Source organism: Eublepharis macularius, chromosome 3 (genome assembly GCF_028583425.1).
Source record: "Eublepharis macularius isolate TG4126 chromosome 3, MPM_Emac_v1.0, whole genome shotgun sequence".
Classification (NCBI taxonomy): Eukaryota; Metazoa; Chordata; class Lepidosauria; order Squamata; family Eublepharidae; genus Eublepharis; species Eublepharis macularius.
Genome location: NC_072792.1, coordinates 38,316,335 through 38,329,951, shown reverse-complemented (window position 1 = coordinate 38,329,951; position 13,617 = coordinate 38,316,335). Strand labels below are relative to the sequence as shown.

Sequence of the window (13,617 nt, the reverse complement as noted above, 5' to 3'; positions counted from 1 at the left end):
AACTTCTGATAGCGGAGGCACTTTTTTAAAAACTGAATTAAAATTGGAACCCACCCCATACTTCCATCTGAAAAAGTTTTATTTTTAGCATACCCAACAATTACTGTGTCTTCAGTAGAGATGCAACAGAAAACTACCTCTGAAGATACTGGTGGGGCATTCTGTGACCTGACACTAATATATCACAGCAACTCAGAGCAGAACCACAAGTGACAAAAGGCACAGATTGGACACTTGTCAGCTTCCCTCAAGTTTTGATGGGAAATGTAGGCAGTTTGGCGGAATGTTGGACAAGTGACAGTTGAAAAGTCCATTGGACAGCAGTCAGAGAGCGAAGCTGCGAGACCAGGATGCCTACATTTCCCATCAAAAGTTGAGGGAAGCAGACAAGTGTCCAATCTGTGCCTTTTGTCACTTGTGGTTCTGCTCTCAGACATTCTCACTTCAGTCGTTTTCAGGGGGTTGAACCTTCCTGAATTCCCTTACAAGAAGGTATTTTCTTGAAAAGCTCACAAAATTGGACTGAATTCTGTATTCAAATTCAGGACATTTACAAGAGCAGAATTAAAAGGAGAGGAAGTTCTGTCTTAATATCTACTTAGTGCTGATATTGCGACACTCCCAGCTAGCAGCTAGGCTGCTTAAAGCTGGAGGACGTGTTTTGCCACCCCGCCAGCTGAAAAGCGGCAGACGCTTCCCTGCATACAGGGGGACGAGATGGGGGCAGAGCCAGAAGGCTTTTAAGGCAGCTCCACCCCCTTTAGCCTCCGGCAGACACTGTTTCGCTCTGAGAGGGCAGACTGCTGTGTGGCTCCCCTGGACAAGTAATGCCCTCCTGCTTTATGGCTTGGAGTGGGGAGCCATTTGCCTGGCCGGCTGGGTTCCAGCCATGCGTGTGGATGGCTCGTGCCCGGGGCAGCGGGACTCACCCAGACAGGTCAGGGCAGAGGTCCAGTAGTGACCCCAGGGCCTGACCTGTACCGCTAGTTAGGCCCTTGCCGTATATATGTTGGTTTATGCTGTTGCCAAAATAAATATGGTCTGTTTAGATCCCAAAAACTGGCGTCTGTCTCTTCTTTCCATCTGGGATGGCAATACTCTACATTCGCATTTCTTCAGATTGGATATAAAAGCAGCAAAGATCGCATTTATTGTGGCTAAGTGTTTGTTAAAAAGACGGCTGCAAGCCACTCCCATCCGGATTGCCTTCCCTCCCGGTCAGCTTTCAGGTTGCCAGCTGATCAGCAATAATGGCCTGGCTGGTCTTTTGCCTCGAGTGGCAGCTTGAACTGCGCAGATCGGAAGGTGAATCTTTTATCAGCAGCTAAGGAAGGTGAATCAAGATGTTGTTAAAGGAGCAGGGGCCAGCAAAGAAAACCCCGGCAGTCCCAATCCCCATCATTTTATTGTACAGTTTAATTATATAGAAATCACAGGTTCTGGAAAAAATATTATTATTATAAAGGAAAAAAAATTAATATGAAAATTATATATTTTCTACATATATTTGTATGTGTCCGTAATATACATCTGGCTAAGAGACATTTCCCAATGACCACATCCCGACACAGCCAATAGTTTGTGGAAAAAACTTGTTTTGGATCATCACAGGCCTACAAGGGGGTTCCATGGAAGAATGTGTGAAATGGCACTTAAGTGGCCACATAACAATACACACAACAGGGGAGAAAAATGCCCCCATACAAAACATAAATATGATGACAACTACAATTTAAATTAAATTAAAAATATTATATATGCCCTAAAGTATCGTAATGTTACCTATAGCAGTCAAACCGAGTCCCTTCAACTTGGTAGTTATGACTGTCCTCCATCAAATGAAATGACATTGACTCTCTCAGGGAGATGGACTCGTCCCTCTAAAGAAAGACTCCACACTTTGTGGAAGTGAGTCGTAGGGTCCAACTCAAGGATTTACTTGGCCATTTGGTTTTTTATGCAGTGTATCTCTTGTTACTTGGGACTCTTTGGGAAAACAATGTTTGAAACTGTGAACATTAAGCATATGGGGGTGCCAGACTGTGCTGATTTTTAATACTTTCCAAAAGAGGGGGGGGGGACATTCTACAGTATAAGACTAGGAAAAGCCTGAGGAAGTCTTTAAAGGCCATTTACTCAACCGTTTGACATCAAATGGTAACAACACCGTCTTTAGTAGAGTTAGACTTTCTAAGATCACTGACTTTAATGGATTTAGAATGGTGTACACCTGCTAACTCTGTGAAAGTCTTAATCTACTATCAGTGGAAAGTTGCTGATTGGTGGCATCAATTAGTCCTCAATCATTGAGCAAAACTTTTAATCAAAATGTAATAGCTAAAGTTATACAGAATCCCGGAAAGTCATAATTTCTATAGGTACCTCTCTCTTTTTGCTATTTTCTGTAACGCTGTTGAAGTTTTTTGACATTCATATTTTTATGATTATTAAATCTCACATACATGATCATTGTATTGTATTGATACATTATTGTATATCATATATATAGCCAAACGTATAAATCAATATAGGACATAAGACATGTGACTTCTTAAACAGATATTTCTTTCCTAACTGCTACTTTAAAAAAACTGCAGAAAACATACAATTATTACATTAAAAAGTTTTATTTAATGCTGCGGTAGATCCGTTTATGAGCTGAGAGGGGTGAGGGCAGTCTCATAATGGTGACCCCTTCCCCTTGCAAACAGACAGAGAACATGAAATTCATCAAGAATATTTCCTTGCGCAGGCCCTATGATTTTTATGCTTGTTATTGCCAACAGGAATATAAACTGTCAACGCTCCACTGAAGCCAATGAAAACATTTTTACATGTGGTCAACTGCTTGTCTAAAGTAGTTAGAATCTCAGAGTTTTAAAGGCGCTTTATGGGCAAAGTCCCTTTAAAAAGGAGCACTCCCTTTTCTCTTTCCCCTGTTCCTTCATAATATATGAAAAGGGCCTTCAAAAGAATTGAATTGACATCTGCCAGGGAAAAGGCAGAGATATTTTGGTATCACAAAATCCCTCCCCACAGCATTGTAATATAATAATAGTAACGTGAACATTTGCCAACAAGCCACTGACTGACCTTTAACATCCCGTATACCTTCTAGCTCTGGTTATGTATAATCCAGAACACTCTAATAACCTTTAGTATTGGTAATTACTCCTAGTACTAAATGTTACATTTATGTTTATTAGTATGTTTTTAAAAAAAGAATAAGGAAATCCTCTATCTGTGAGGCACATACAAAAATGTGACCTGCTCCAGGCAATACACATCATGTTTGCTACACATTTGTCTTTCATTTGGTTATTCATATAGGAGTTAAGGGGACCTGCCCACATTTTATTATTTACTGTTCTATGCTTAGTTATATCTTTCCCGAATATTTACAATGCTCCTTAGAAGACTAATAAAAACAAGGACGCTGATCCGCTACTCTCACCCATATATGACTGCAACTGTAAGCCAGAGTTCTACGAATGTATAGGTTATTTCTCTGCCACAGCACTACGGAGGTTGCTTCTTGTTCTGTGACCCCTTATCTTCTCTGCAGCTCTTGTCTTTGAGGATTCCACATTGTGTGCAGTCACCCTCCTTCTGGGTTTTCTCCGGTTCCACCACGTTTCCTCAAATCTGTATTGGAACAATCTGTCCTGAAAGATTGTACCCAAAGTGGATTTGTGGAAAGTTTGCATTTCTGTACCTCTTCGACCACATCTGGCACCATTTCCTCTCATCTCCACCATTCCCCACCATGACTGGTGTGCCTTTTACCATCTGTTTTATAATTGGTAGTATTTTGCTATAGCTACTACCTTTTAAAACACCATTGCATTGGTGAGGGTGGGGAAATGGTGGGTGTGAGGGGATACTACAGGGAACCCTGAGTGGAAGCTCCATTGCCACGGTGAATGCTACTACATTCACAGGAATTACAGCAGAAGAGAAAATCATCTCTGTGTGGAAGGAACCTGAGCATTGTTATATAGGAATGTATCACTATATTGCAGCAAAGAAGAGATATGCTCTAACTGTGCTTGGGATGGTAAATATCTTAGGGCTGGAAGGTAGTAAGATCACAGCAGTTAGAATTCTACTCTTAGGCAATTCAAATCGAGTGCCCAGAAATACTAATTGTTATGTCCTGTATTAATTATGCAAATTGAACAAGTTTGCATAATTTGTTTTGTATAATATATTCTGGTTTTGCTAGCAAGGGGGAGGGGAAAGGAGGCATATGCGGAGGATTTCTTTTTCAGCCGTTCCTCCGGTTTCTGAGATTTCAGTAGATGTTATCTGCACTCTTCCACACCATATCTTCACAGCCATAAGGGCCAGAAACTTATCTGAATAGAATTAAAAATGAAGCTTTGATTCTCAGGAAGATTTCGGTGGCCAAATATAATATTCTGCACCTTTCCTTGACTCCTGTGGACTCCCAAGAAGAACATATAACTTCGTATAACTTAACACCCAATTGCTGAAGTCCGTTTACTTCCCTTTATGAACTCCAGGTTAGTGGGTAGGATGGTTAGGGAAGCGCTGCACCCTGGCTTCAGGGAAGGATTGTTATTGCAGGGAAGAAGCCGGCGTCCCTAACATGGGGCCAGAAGTGTTGTCCAGGACCCCAGGCCATGTGCTCCACAGAACTGCTCCAGGGAGTCAGATGCCGCTCCTGGACCATAAGACAGCCCATCCTTGCACTAGGTGCCCCAAATTTGTCCTCTATGGAACTAAAAATGATTCCCAAAGTCCTGCTTTGTTGTCACATCTCCTTCTGTTGTTTTGACTCTCATCTCAGTAGAACTGAGTTCTTTGCAACCTGTATGCCAGATGCAGTCTGTTAGTCACTTATGGTATTCCACCAAGACTCATCACCTCCTGGTTTTGGTTCCCGACTAACGGGCTGCATTCAGCTTCATGGGATACAAGCTGTGTAGGCCAGGCGGGATCCTCTGATGGGAAATTGGTCTGACTTACAGTCTTTGTTCTGAGAAATACAGCTGAGGTTCTATTAATGATTGAAATGCTCATGGCTTATGGTCCCTCCTGGCAATCTTTTTAAAAAAGTTTGCACTGCTTCTCCTGGCCCCCACTCTGTTCCCAATTATAAATATTTCCTTACTTAAGCACTTATGGGCAGCAAAGAACTAATTTGTTTTGAATCTGATGGTGTCCTTTTAATTTTGCTGCCAGGTATATAAAGTTTTTCTTTATTTGTGTTTTTACTACAGGACTTTGCAAAGATATATTAAATACAGAATTGTGTTTTAGACGGACATACTTGTCTGTTTTTTTTAAAATAAAAGGATACAGTAATTTATAGACAAAGCTGGTTTTGTTCTGCCAGCAGTCATAGTATGCTTTATACTAAGAATTATTGCTCAGGCTTCCAGGGTTACTCCAATGAATACAGAGTGATTTAATTTACAGGATTTGTGGATGATCTGGAAGTGCTCATTTCTGAAGAGTTTAAGTGCTTTAAACAAGGGTTTTTTGTTTCTCCCGGTGAAGTTCAAATAGTTACAGACACCATGCCCAATTACGAGAGGTATAGACTGATTTGCTTTGCGATTTGCTTTTGGGTGCAAATGCCAAACATAGGGGCTCTAGAAACCCCGAGTGTTTTTATTGTAAAGGTCCTTGTCATCTACACACAAACCAAGGCCCTGAAAATAACACATACAAAAGCGGAGAGTAATGCCGTCTCGTTTAAGATGAGCTGTACTTGTTACTGGAGCGGAAATTGTCATATCCGTGATCGTTAGCTCTGAACTTTAGGCAGGACTGTTTCTCTTCCAAGGAGAGCATATCTTTGGACTGACACCAACAACACAGGCACAACTGTTGAAACAGAACAGAATCCTCATTAGGAGGCTCTCTCTCTGACACAACACACCACAATGCAAAATTGTTACCATCTATTTCCAACAAAGAGTTCAGAACCGTTTTTCATTCAGAGCCGCAACAAAGTCCATTATCTATGAATATCCTTTCCCCTAAGTGCAGATCAAAGAATCCACACGACAGAGTTAGGGAACAGATTTCTGCAAACCACAGGGAAGTTTGCAGAAAAAATATGAAAAGCTGAAAAAGTAATGGAGGTGGGAGTGAATGTCTACAAACCCCCCCCAAATCCGTGAAGTGTGCAGATATTGCAGAACTCTGGTGGCATTTGGGGTTGTCAGGGCAACCCAAAATGGTACCCCAGAACTTGTGCTGCATACAGAAGCAGGTAAATTGGGGAAGATACCAGGAACAGCAAGTCGAGGGACAGAAGAAGGTTCTGTGGGGATTGCAAAAGGAGTAGAAGATCAAGTAATTGGAGGGGGGGACAGAGACCTCCTGGTGCATGTGAGTGTGGAGCCAGAACAGAGAGAGGGATGGAGAACGGACAAGTAGAATGGAGCAAGAGAGGTGTAGTGGGGTCAGTGAGGAGAGGAATAGGATTTCCCTTTGCTGTGAGTTCTCATGGGCCCTTCTGTCTCACGGTGTCTAACAACAACATATACTTCTCTCCTAGACAGGTTAGTGCCCCACTGACAGTGATGAACAAAAGTCAATGTTCTTATTATCTCTACAAAACAGCTGGGGAGCTGGGCCGGAGAGGAGTGGTTTACTCAAGGCTACTGAGCTCATGGCAGTAGTGGGATCTGAACTAGCAGAGTGGTGATTTGCATCCCAACTACTTAACTGCACTGGCTATCATTATGGTCACAAAATCAGCAAAAGCAGGCCACCAACAGAAGATAGGGCTCCCCGGGTCTGAAGACAAAGGTGACTTTGCACATTAACCAAAAATAAAAGATACACTAAGATGGAATGTTAAAAGACATTCAAAGTCAGTTAAAGGCGGTGTGTGTGTGTGTGTGTGGGGGGGGATTTCTCCATTTTCTCCCTTCATGATTCCATGTGGGCCCAGCTTGTCTCTTAGAGGAGGCTACTGAGGATGATTTATATTCCCTGAGGACTTTTTCTAGGAGGTTTTTTGTTGTTGTGTGGCTTTTAGACTGGTTCATGAATCCCCCTCTCCTAGGGCCAAACTAAAAGTGACAGCAGCCTCATGTCTATCCCATGGCCATCGAAGCCATTTTAAAAAGAAGCCATTTTAAAAAGAACTGTTATAGTTCTTTTAAAACTTGCCTTGGGGCTCTGATTCAGATGACGTGTGGTGTGGCTTGAAGAGCTCTTGTTCCCTCACTGAACATTTTCAGGTGACACAACTGCCCCCCCCACTGCTGTTTCAGCACCTGAAAAGGTGTGCTGGGGTGGGGGGGGAGGAAATCAAGAGATCCTGGGGCCGCCCCAGAACTACAACTGTTTTCAAAATGGCGTTGGCAGCCATGGGATGGACCTGTGGCTGCTGTCACTTGTGGTTTGGCCCCTAGTCAGCAAGCCAAAGCATTCTTCCTGGTTGGCTGTGTTCAGGGGTCGAAAGGACTATCTCTGAGCCTCACAAGCGCATGCCTTGCCTTACTGCCTTAGGGCTGCATCCAGATCTGCCCTGCTTTGCACCTTCTGCAGTGGAATATTGTGCATGGAAAGCACAGGATCCACACCTGAAGTTACCGATAGCAACCAACTTGTCAGACTTTTTCCTTGAAAGCTTACGTTTCATTAAAAATGTACTTAACTTTTGAGGGACTATTCTGCACAGAAACATTTTCCATCCCTCTTACTGATGGTTGTTCTATTTCCTCTTTTCCCTTTCTCTCTTTGAATTAGCATTGTGTGCCCATTTATCCAGACACTGCCAATTTCATCTATTACATCTTTTTAACGTAACTTGGCTGCTTCATGATCTTAGGACCTGACCACATCTCAGGATCCACCCCCTCCCACACACACTTTTCTTTTATAACCCTGTACCAAACATATTGAGGTTCAGGAAGGTGCATTTGTGTAAATTCAGCTTTTATTAAGAAGGAAATTAAAAGCCAGGCTCACAATTTGAGAAGGAAAAAAACTAGTGGACACAGGAGATTAATGGGATCGTGCGGGGCTGTGCTGTCATTGTGGCAAGGAAGCATCTACAGAACAGCACATGCATCAGAGAGGAAAAGGCTGTTATGCACAGAGCAGGATGCAGCTGGGACTGGGCGCTGCATTACGCCTTCCTTCTCCCAGAGCTGCTTGCTTTGTCTCTTTCCACATGCAGGTGTGTGTTGACACACATGCATGTTTGAGGGAGGAAGTGGGTGTGTGTGTGTGTAAGAGTTGAACATAAGCCAAGTGGAAGAGTCAAGACTGGGAAGAAGTTCAATTGGAGGAAAGATGAGGAGGGGCCTGACACTTCCTTGCATGCCTGAAACTTGGGACTCCTGAGCCTCTCTGGGCTCATTCAGGAGGGGGCAAAGATGATTGAGCAGTTTCCCCGTAAAATGCCCAGGCAGACAAGGTGCTCCATCCCCTTCTGGACTCCTTTCAGACGAGAGCAGGGGAGCTGCTGTTGCAGTCATGGAAGGATTCCTCTTTACTCCCTCACCAATAAGGTTCTGGAGCACCAAGGAGTTATCCTTGGACCCAATATAAAATAACAGAATCCCTGGCGAGGGATTCTGTGCCTTGGGAGCCTGTGCCTTTAAGAAAGTAGAATAAATCGATAGCCCAGCAAGAAAAAAGGTCTAAAAGAGAACCTCACATACACCACATAGGTACAGGATGAGCGGGGTAAATACACGACGGGGATTTTAAAGACTGGGGAGCAGAACCCAAGGAACCCAAACTGGGAGGCAGGAACCCATGGGGATTGTATACATTTTAACAGGAAAGGCTCAGCCAAATTGTTGCCTGCAGTTCACCAGTGAAGAGTGATGCACCATAAGAATTAAGCTGCACATACAGCAAAATTCCTGTCCTACATTATCTACAGTTCTGTGATCTGTTCAATTGCCTTTTAAAAAACTGAATGCAGTTGCTGGGGCTGTGGTCTGAGGACGGAGGCTAGTTTGTGTTGTTTACCTGCTGAAAATTTCCACCCCCCCCAACTGCTTTTCCTGAAGCTGGGACACGTTTTTTTTTTAACAGATGCTCTGTAAGATCTTCTTCTGTGTGTGTGTGTGTTTGTAACTGATCACAATGTACATACTCTGCTGAATATATGCTGTCTGTCATCTAGGGAGAAAGGTAGTATTTGCCTCTATCCCTCTGCCAGTTTGCAATGCTACCTATTTTCTAGAGGATGCAAGCAAAACATTTGCCTCAGTGCCTAGTAAGCAGAACCAAATAACAGAATAGCTCAAGCAAACAGGAGCTATTGCTTACATAGAATCAAAGCTTTCTGCAAGCCAGCAAATTGGTCGGTGCAAAGACAGACCTATTAGTGGAATCCTCTTCAGTGGCAAGATCTGTGTAATTCTGCTGATTGGAAAACATCCCCATCAGTTACATTATCAACTGGCTCAATTTTTATTCCAACTCCCTCTGACTTTCATGAACACTAAAGTCAAGCAAGCACCAGAATCATGAAAAGATCCAAACACTATCAAATGTTGTTCCTTTTAAATTTGTTTTTGGAATAACAACAACATAAATTAATTTTAAAATTTTAATTATGTGATTAATATCAGAACGTGCTTTCCCATTATTTGGATAAGGATAATGAGAGACAGCACGAGAAGGCTGAAAATATAGATAAGCCCATATACTGCAGGATAGCATAGGTTTAATTCTCCCTTTCCCTTTGTTCTGCTCCCTGAGTACAACTGCTGCTTTGGTTTTTTTTATCTTGGAGCACTTCTGCACTACAAATATAAGCTTGTTTGAAACTGGTTTCCTTCTTATAGCTTATTTCAAAGAACTCCTGAAATGCAATTTTTGTGAAGGTGTGGATAAATTCTTGGTTAGATATCCCTAACTCCTTAGCAGTTCCCCAAGTTCTCACACAGGGAACCATGACAAAGAAACAAGTCTGAAACAGGTTTACATTTCTTGTATAGACAGTTAATACTGGGAGAATCTTGAACGTTGTTGCTTTGACTTAGGGCCGAAGAACACACGATGCTGGTGTTTAGAGACTAGAACTCTAGCTATGTAATATGACCTTTAAAAAGAGCAGTGATAGGGTCTGATTTGGAGAAATGGGGTTCAGCTCATCCCCCCAGTGACATTTCTCTGATCAGAAACAGACTCCTGACTGCTGTATGCTCCGGTATGGGAAAAAGACAGCTTTATTCATGTTGTGACTGTCTTTTTCCTCCCTACTGAGTCTTAAAAGCAGACTGGAGGGGCCCTTTTTGATTAGCATGGTAGCAGTGGCGCCGTTGCTTCATCCAGATCAGGGTCCCCTATGGCTCCTTAATAGGTCAAAATTACACATCTGGAGTTCCAGGCATGAAACTCCAGCATCCTGTGCCATCTGGCCCTCCAACGAACCGCAGCATTTTCAACCCTCATGTCAAACGCTGCATTTTAGCATGGAAATCATAAATGCGCACGGATTCCACCCGGTGGTACATGACTTTAATTTATTTTCTGTGTTTAATCATGTTATTTCTACATTGTGGACAATGTGCTGTGAACTATAAAATATGAATTGAAGCCCGCTGGGCTGTTTTTTGTACTATAAAATGAGCAATTACTCATCTTCAGAAGAGCTTTAATGTTCAGTATGATTGAGGCATATTTATTAAGCAGGAGTCAATTTAACTTACATACAGCAGCCTCAGCCCGGGAGGTGAATACAGCAGAGTGGGTGCTTTCTCACTGTTGCCTACTGAACAAGGAAAACATACGCTTGGAGAATTTCACCTTCAGTGATCAGCGATGGGCCCCAGTTACACGCTATTCTTTCTGCATTGCTGGTGTTCAGATAATCTAAAAGTGATCACTTCTGAAGACCGTAGCTAAGTCTATGGTGCAAAGATTTCATCCAGTGCTACTTTCATTTCTACAGGAATCGTTTAATGAAGACTTCTTACCTTAAAACAGTTCTTGAATCTTTTGCTTACGAAATAGAGAGCGATGGGATTAATGCAGGAATTCAGAGATGCCATGTTAATACCAATATAGTCCAAAACCAGCAAAAAGCTGCAAGACGATAGAAAATAAATGTTAATGCTTTAAAAAAAAATCAGCTAGAGAATTTAACCATTTAAGCCCCAGGCCCCTTTTGGGCAGTAATTAGGCAAGCAATCATCTGGCTCAAAATGCTCAATTTCAGCGGCAAATTAATTTATGGCTCATTACAATCACTCGGAAGGAACTTTTGACATTCTTTGTGCTTGAAGATACAGGGCCTTCAAATTACACCATTGTCTGAAAGAAGAAGATCAGAGAGGATACTTTCTTTTGTCTTCCCAGAACTAGAGATGATACTCCAGGATGTAAGCAGAATATTCAACAAAGAATCACCCACAGGTTCTACAGTTCTTAGGAATGTTCCTTAGGAATACAGAAGGCTTTAAGGAAGTCATAGTGGGAGAATACTCAAAACGCTGGTTGAACGCTGGAAGGTTTTGCTAAGAAATCAAGAGATTAAAAAGGAGCCCTCAAGAGGAAAGTCAAGAAGTTAGGAATCCAAGAAGAAAGGATAGTGAACTGAAATTTATTTTGTGGTTAATAAACACACACACATGTAGATGGGGGCGGGGAGAGAGATATTTTCTCTTCTTTGTCTTTCAACCATGTATCTCCCCACTCCCACCCCTACCTAATCTAATACTTTACAGCCCAATACTGGGTTGTCAGGGAGCAGCCAAGAATGGCCAAATGGAAAGAAATTGTTGCTGCAAACAGAAATCAAGGAAAACACAGTTGCTATGGTTATTGGCTCGCCCAGCAAACTAGACTTGTGCATCAACAGGGGTAACCGCAACACTATTTGGACCATGGAGCTCTGGATACCTTGTAGGGTTTTCCCCATAAAAGGTATGTAGCCTAGGACTATTTAAGGCTGGCTAGGCCATGCTCTGTGGAGTACTAGCTGAGAGAATAGGGCTGCCACGTCCACTTACTCTCCCAGCGGGAGGGGGGACCTGCACTTACTGGGGGTGTGTGTGTCTTCTCTTGCACACTCCCAGCAGGTGCAATGATGCTACTTCTGGAAGTGACATCATTGCACCCATCAGTGGGCACGTTCCTGCCCTTCAAAGGGACCAATTGGGGGCCCTATGAAGCATGGGAGCGAGCCTGCCAACGGGCGTGACGACGATTTAAGGAAGTGATGCTGTTGCAGCCAGCAGGAGCATGCCTACTGCATGCTGGCCCGGGAGGTTTTTTGCCCCCTGGGCCTGTTCCCCAGGCTTTCCCCCACACCGTCGGCCAGGTGAGTGGGGGGTGGGGGCAGAGGCTGGCAGCCCTTTCAAAGCATGAGCACAGGCTCAACTCTGCGGAGGAAAAGGAACGTGGGTGTCAGCTAACCTCTTATACGGAGGTTCTTCAGAGTAAAAAGGAATGCAGAGAACACACAAAGAAGTGCACCACCCACCCTTGTGAGAGGCGAGCAGGAGACCACACAGCACTCCTCTTCAGCCTGGTGGTCTGGGTATGCTCCACACATCTCAACACTTTCTGTGACCAATAGATTTCTTTCTGGCCCCATTCTAAATAGTGCTGCCCACCTGCATAACTGCTTAGCCAGGAACATGTATTGCACGTTATAATAAAACATGTATTACAATGTAGACTGAAAGATAGATTCAACGTATGGCCCAGAGGCCAAGAGCCTAGCTCAGGCAGTGGCTTCTCTCTTCTTGCATGTGTATGGTTATTGAGCTCACGGGCCCTTCTCATTCTGTGTGCAGAACATTTTTTCTTCTCATAGAATAGGAAGGTCCCTGCCTTGTGTGTCTCTGAATGTCTGTGAGATGCTCTTCAAGAAGCACATGAGGCCTACCTCCAGGCTCACAACTTACGTGGAATCATGCAGATCTATTACTTATATTAAACAAGTGCCCCCCCTCCGCACGAAGACTCATGAGTGGGTGGGTGGAGATCATGTCTCCATTCTCTTCATCCCTCTTGATTTTCTCCTTTGTCTCCCCCTGGCAGTGTCTGCAGCCTCTCCACTCTCTGTATTTTATATTTCTTATTTTTCTGCAAATCTGGGGCTTCCCTCAGGTTTGTAGAAAGATATCCCCCCCCCAACCATCTGTACATGACTCCATTCTGTCGATTTTTGGATCAACATTCTGGGGCCGTTCCTCCGAATTAGATATATGGGTGGCTCATCTGCTTGAGGACAATTCAATCAGTAGTGGATAATAAAGGTGGTGCTTCCATGTACTTCTGGCCCAGCTGCAAATGTATCAGCAAACTGTCCTGCAAACCCTTGGTGATTATCCCATAGACTACCTCATTCTAAATGCATCCGTTGGGAGAATAAATCACATCAGCATTGTCTTGCGTGCACAATGAAAGAGGTGCATTTGCTGTGACTGTCTTACCTCAAGAGTTCGCATCTATTGGGATCACTTCCATTGTAAATGGTGAGCTTCAATATTCTACTGAGGTGAAGGGGGAGCCAACATAATGCAAAAACAAGCACTAAGCAGAACACAGTCTTGGCCACCTCTCGTCTCTGAAAGCAAAGAAGTACCACTTTGAAAAAAACAAAGAGCGTAGGCATTTGAGTAAAATTCAAAGTAGCTGCATCTTCCGATTGGA

At 43.2% G+C, this 13,617-nt stretch overlaps 1 protein-coding gene across 1 annotated transcript in view; it reads right to left on the bottom strand.

The window, feature by feature from the left end:
* Positions 1-2,306: 2,306 nt before the first annotated feature.
* The window catches only part of EDNRB (endothelin receptor type B), a 28,607-nt gene continuing 17,296 nt past the window's right edge, over positions 2,307-13,617 (bottom strand). The window contains exons 6-8 of the mRNA XM_054973517.1: positions 13,398-13,531; positions 10,932-11,040; positions 2,307-5,856 (exon numbers count right to left, since the gene is read on the bottom strand). Of these exons, the coding sequence (XP_054829492.1) occupies positions 5,725-5,856; positions 10,932-11,040; positions 13,398-13,531 (375 nt within the window). The 3' untranslated portion in view covers positions 2,307-5,724. The remainder of the gene's footprint in view (positions 5,857-10,931; positions 11,041-13,397; positions 13,532-13,617) is intronic.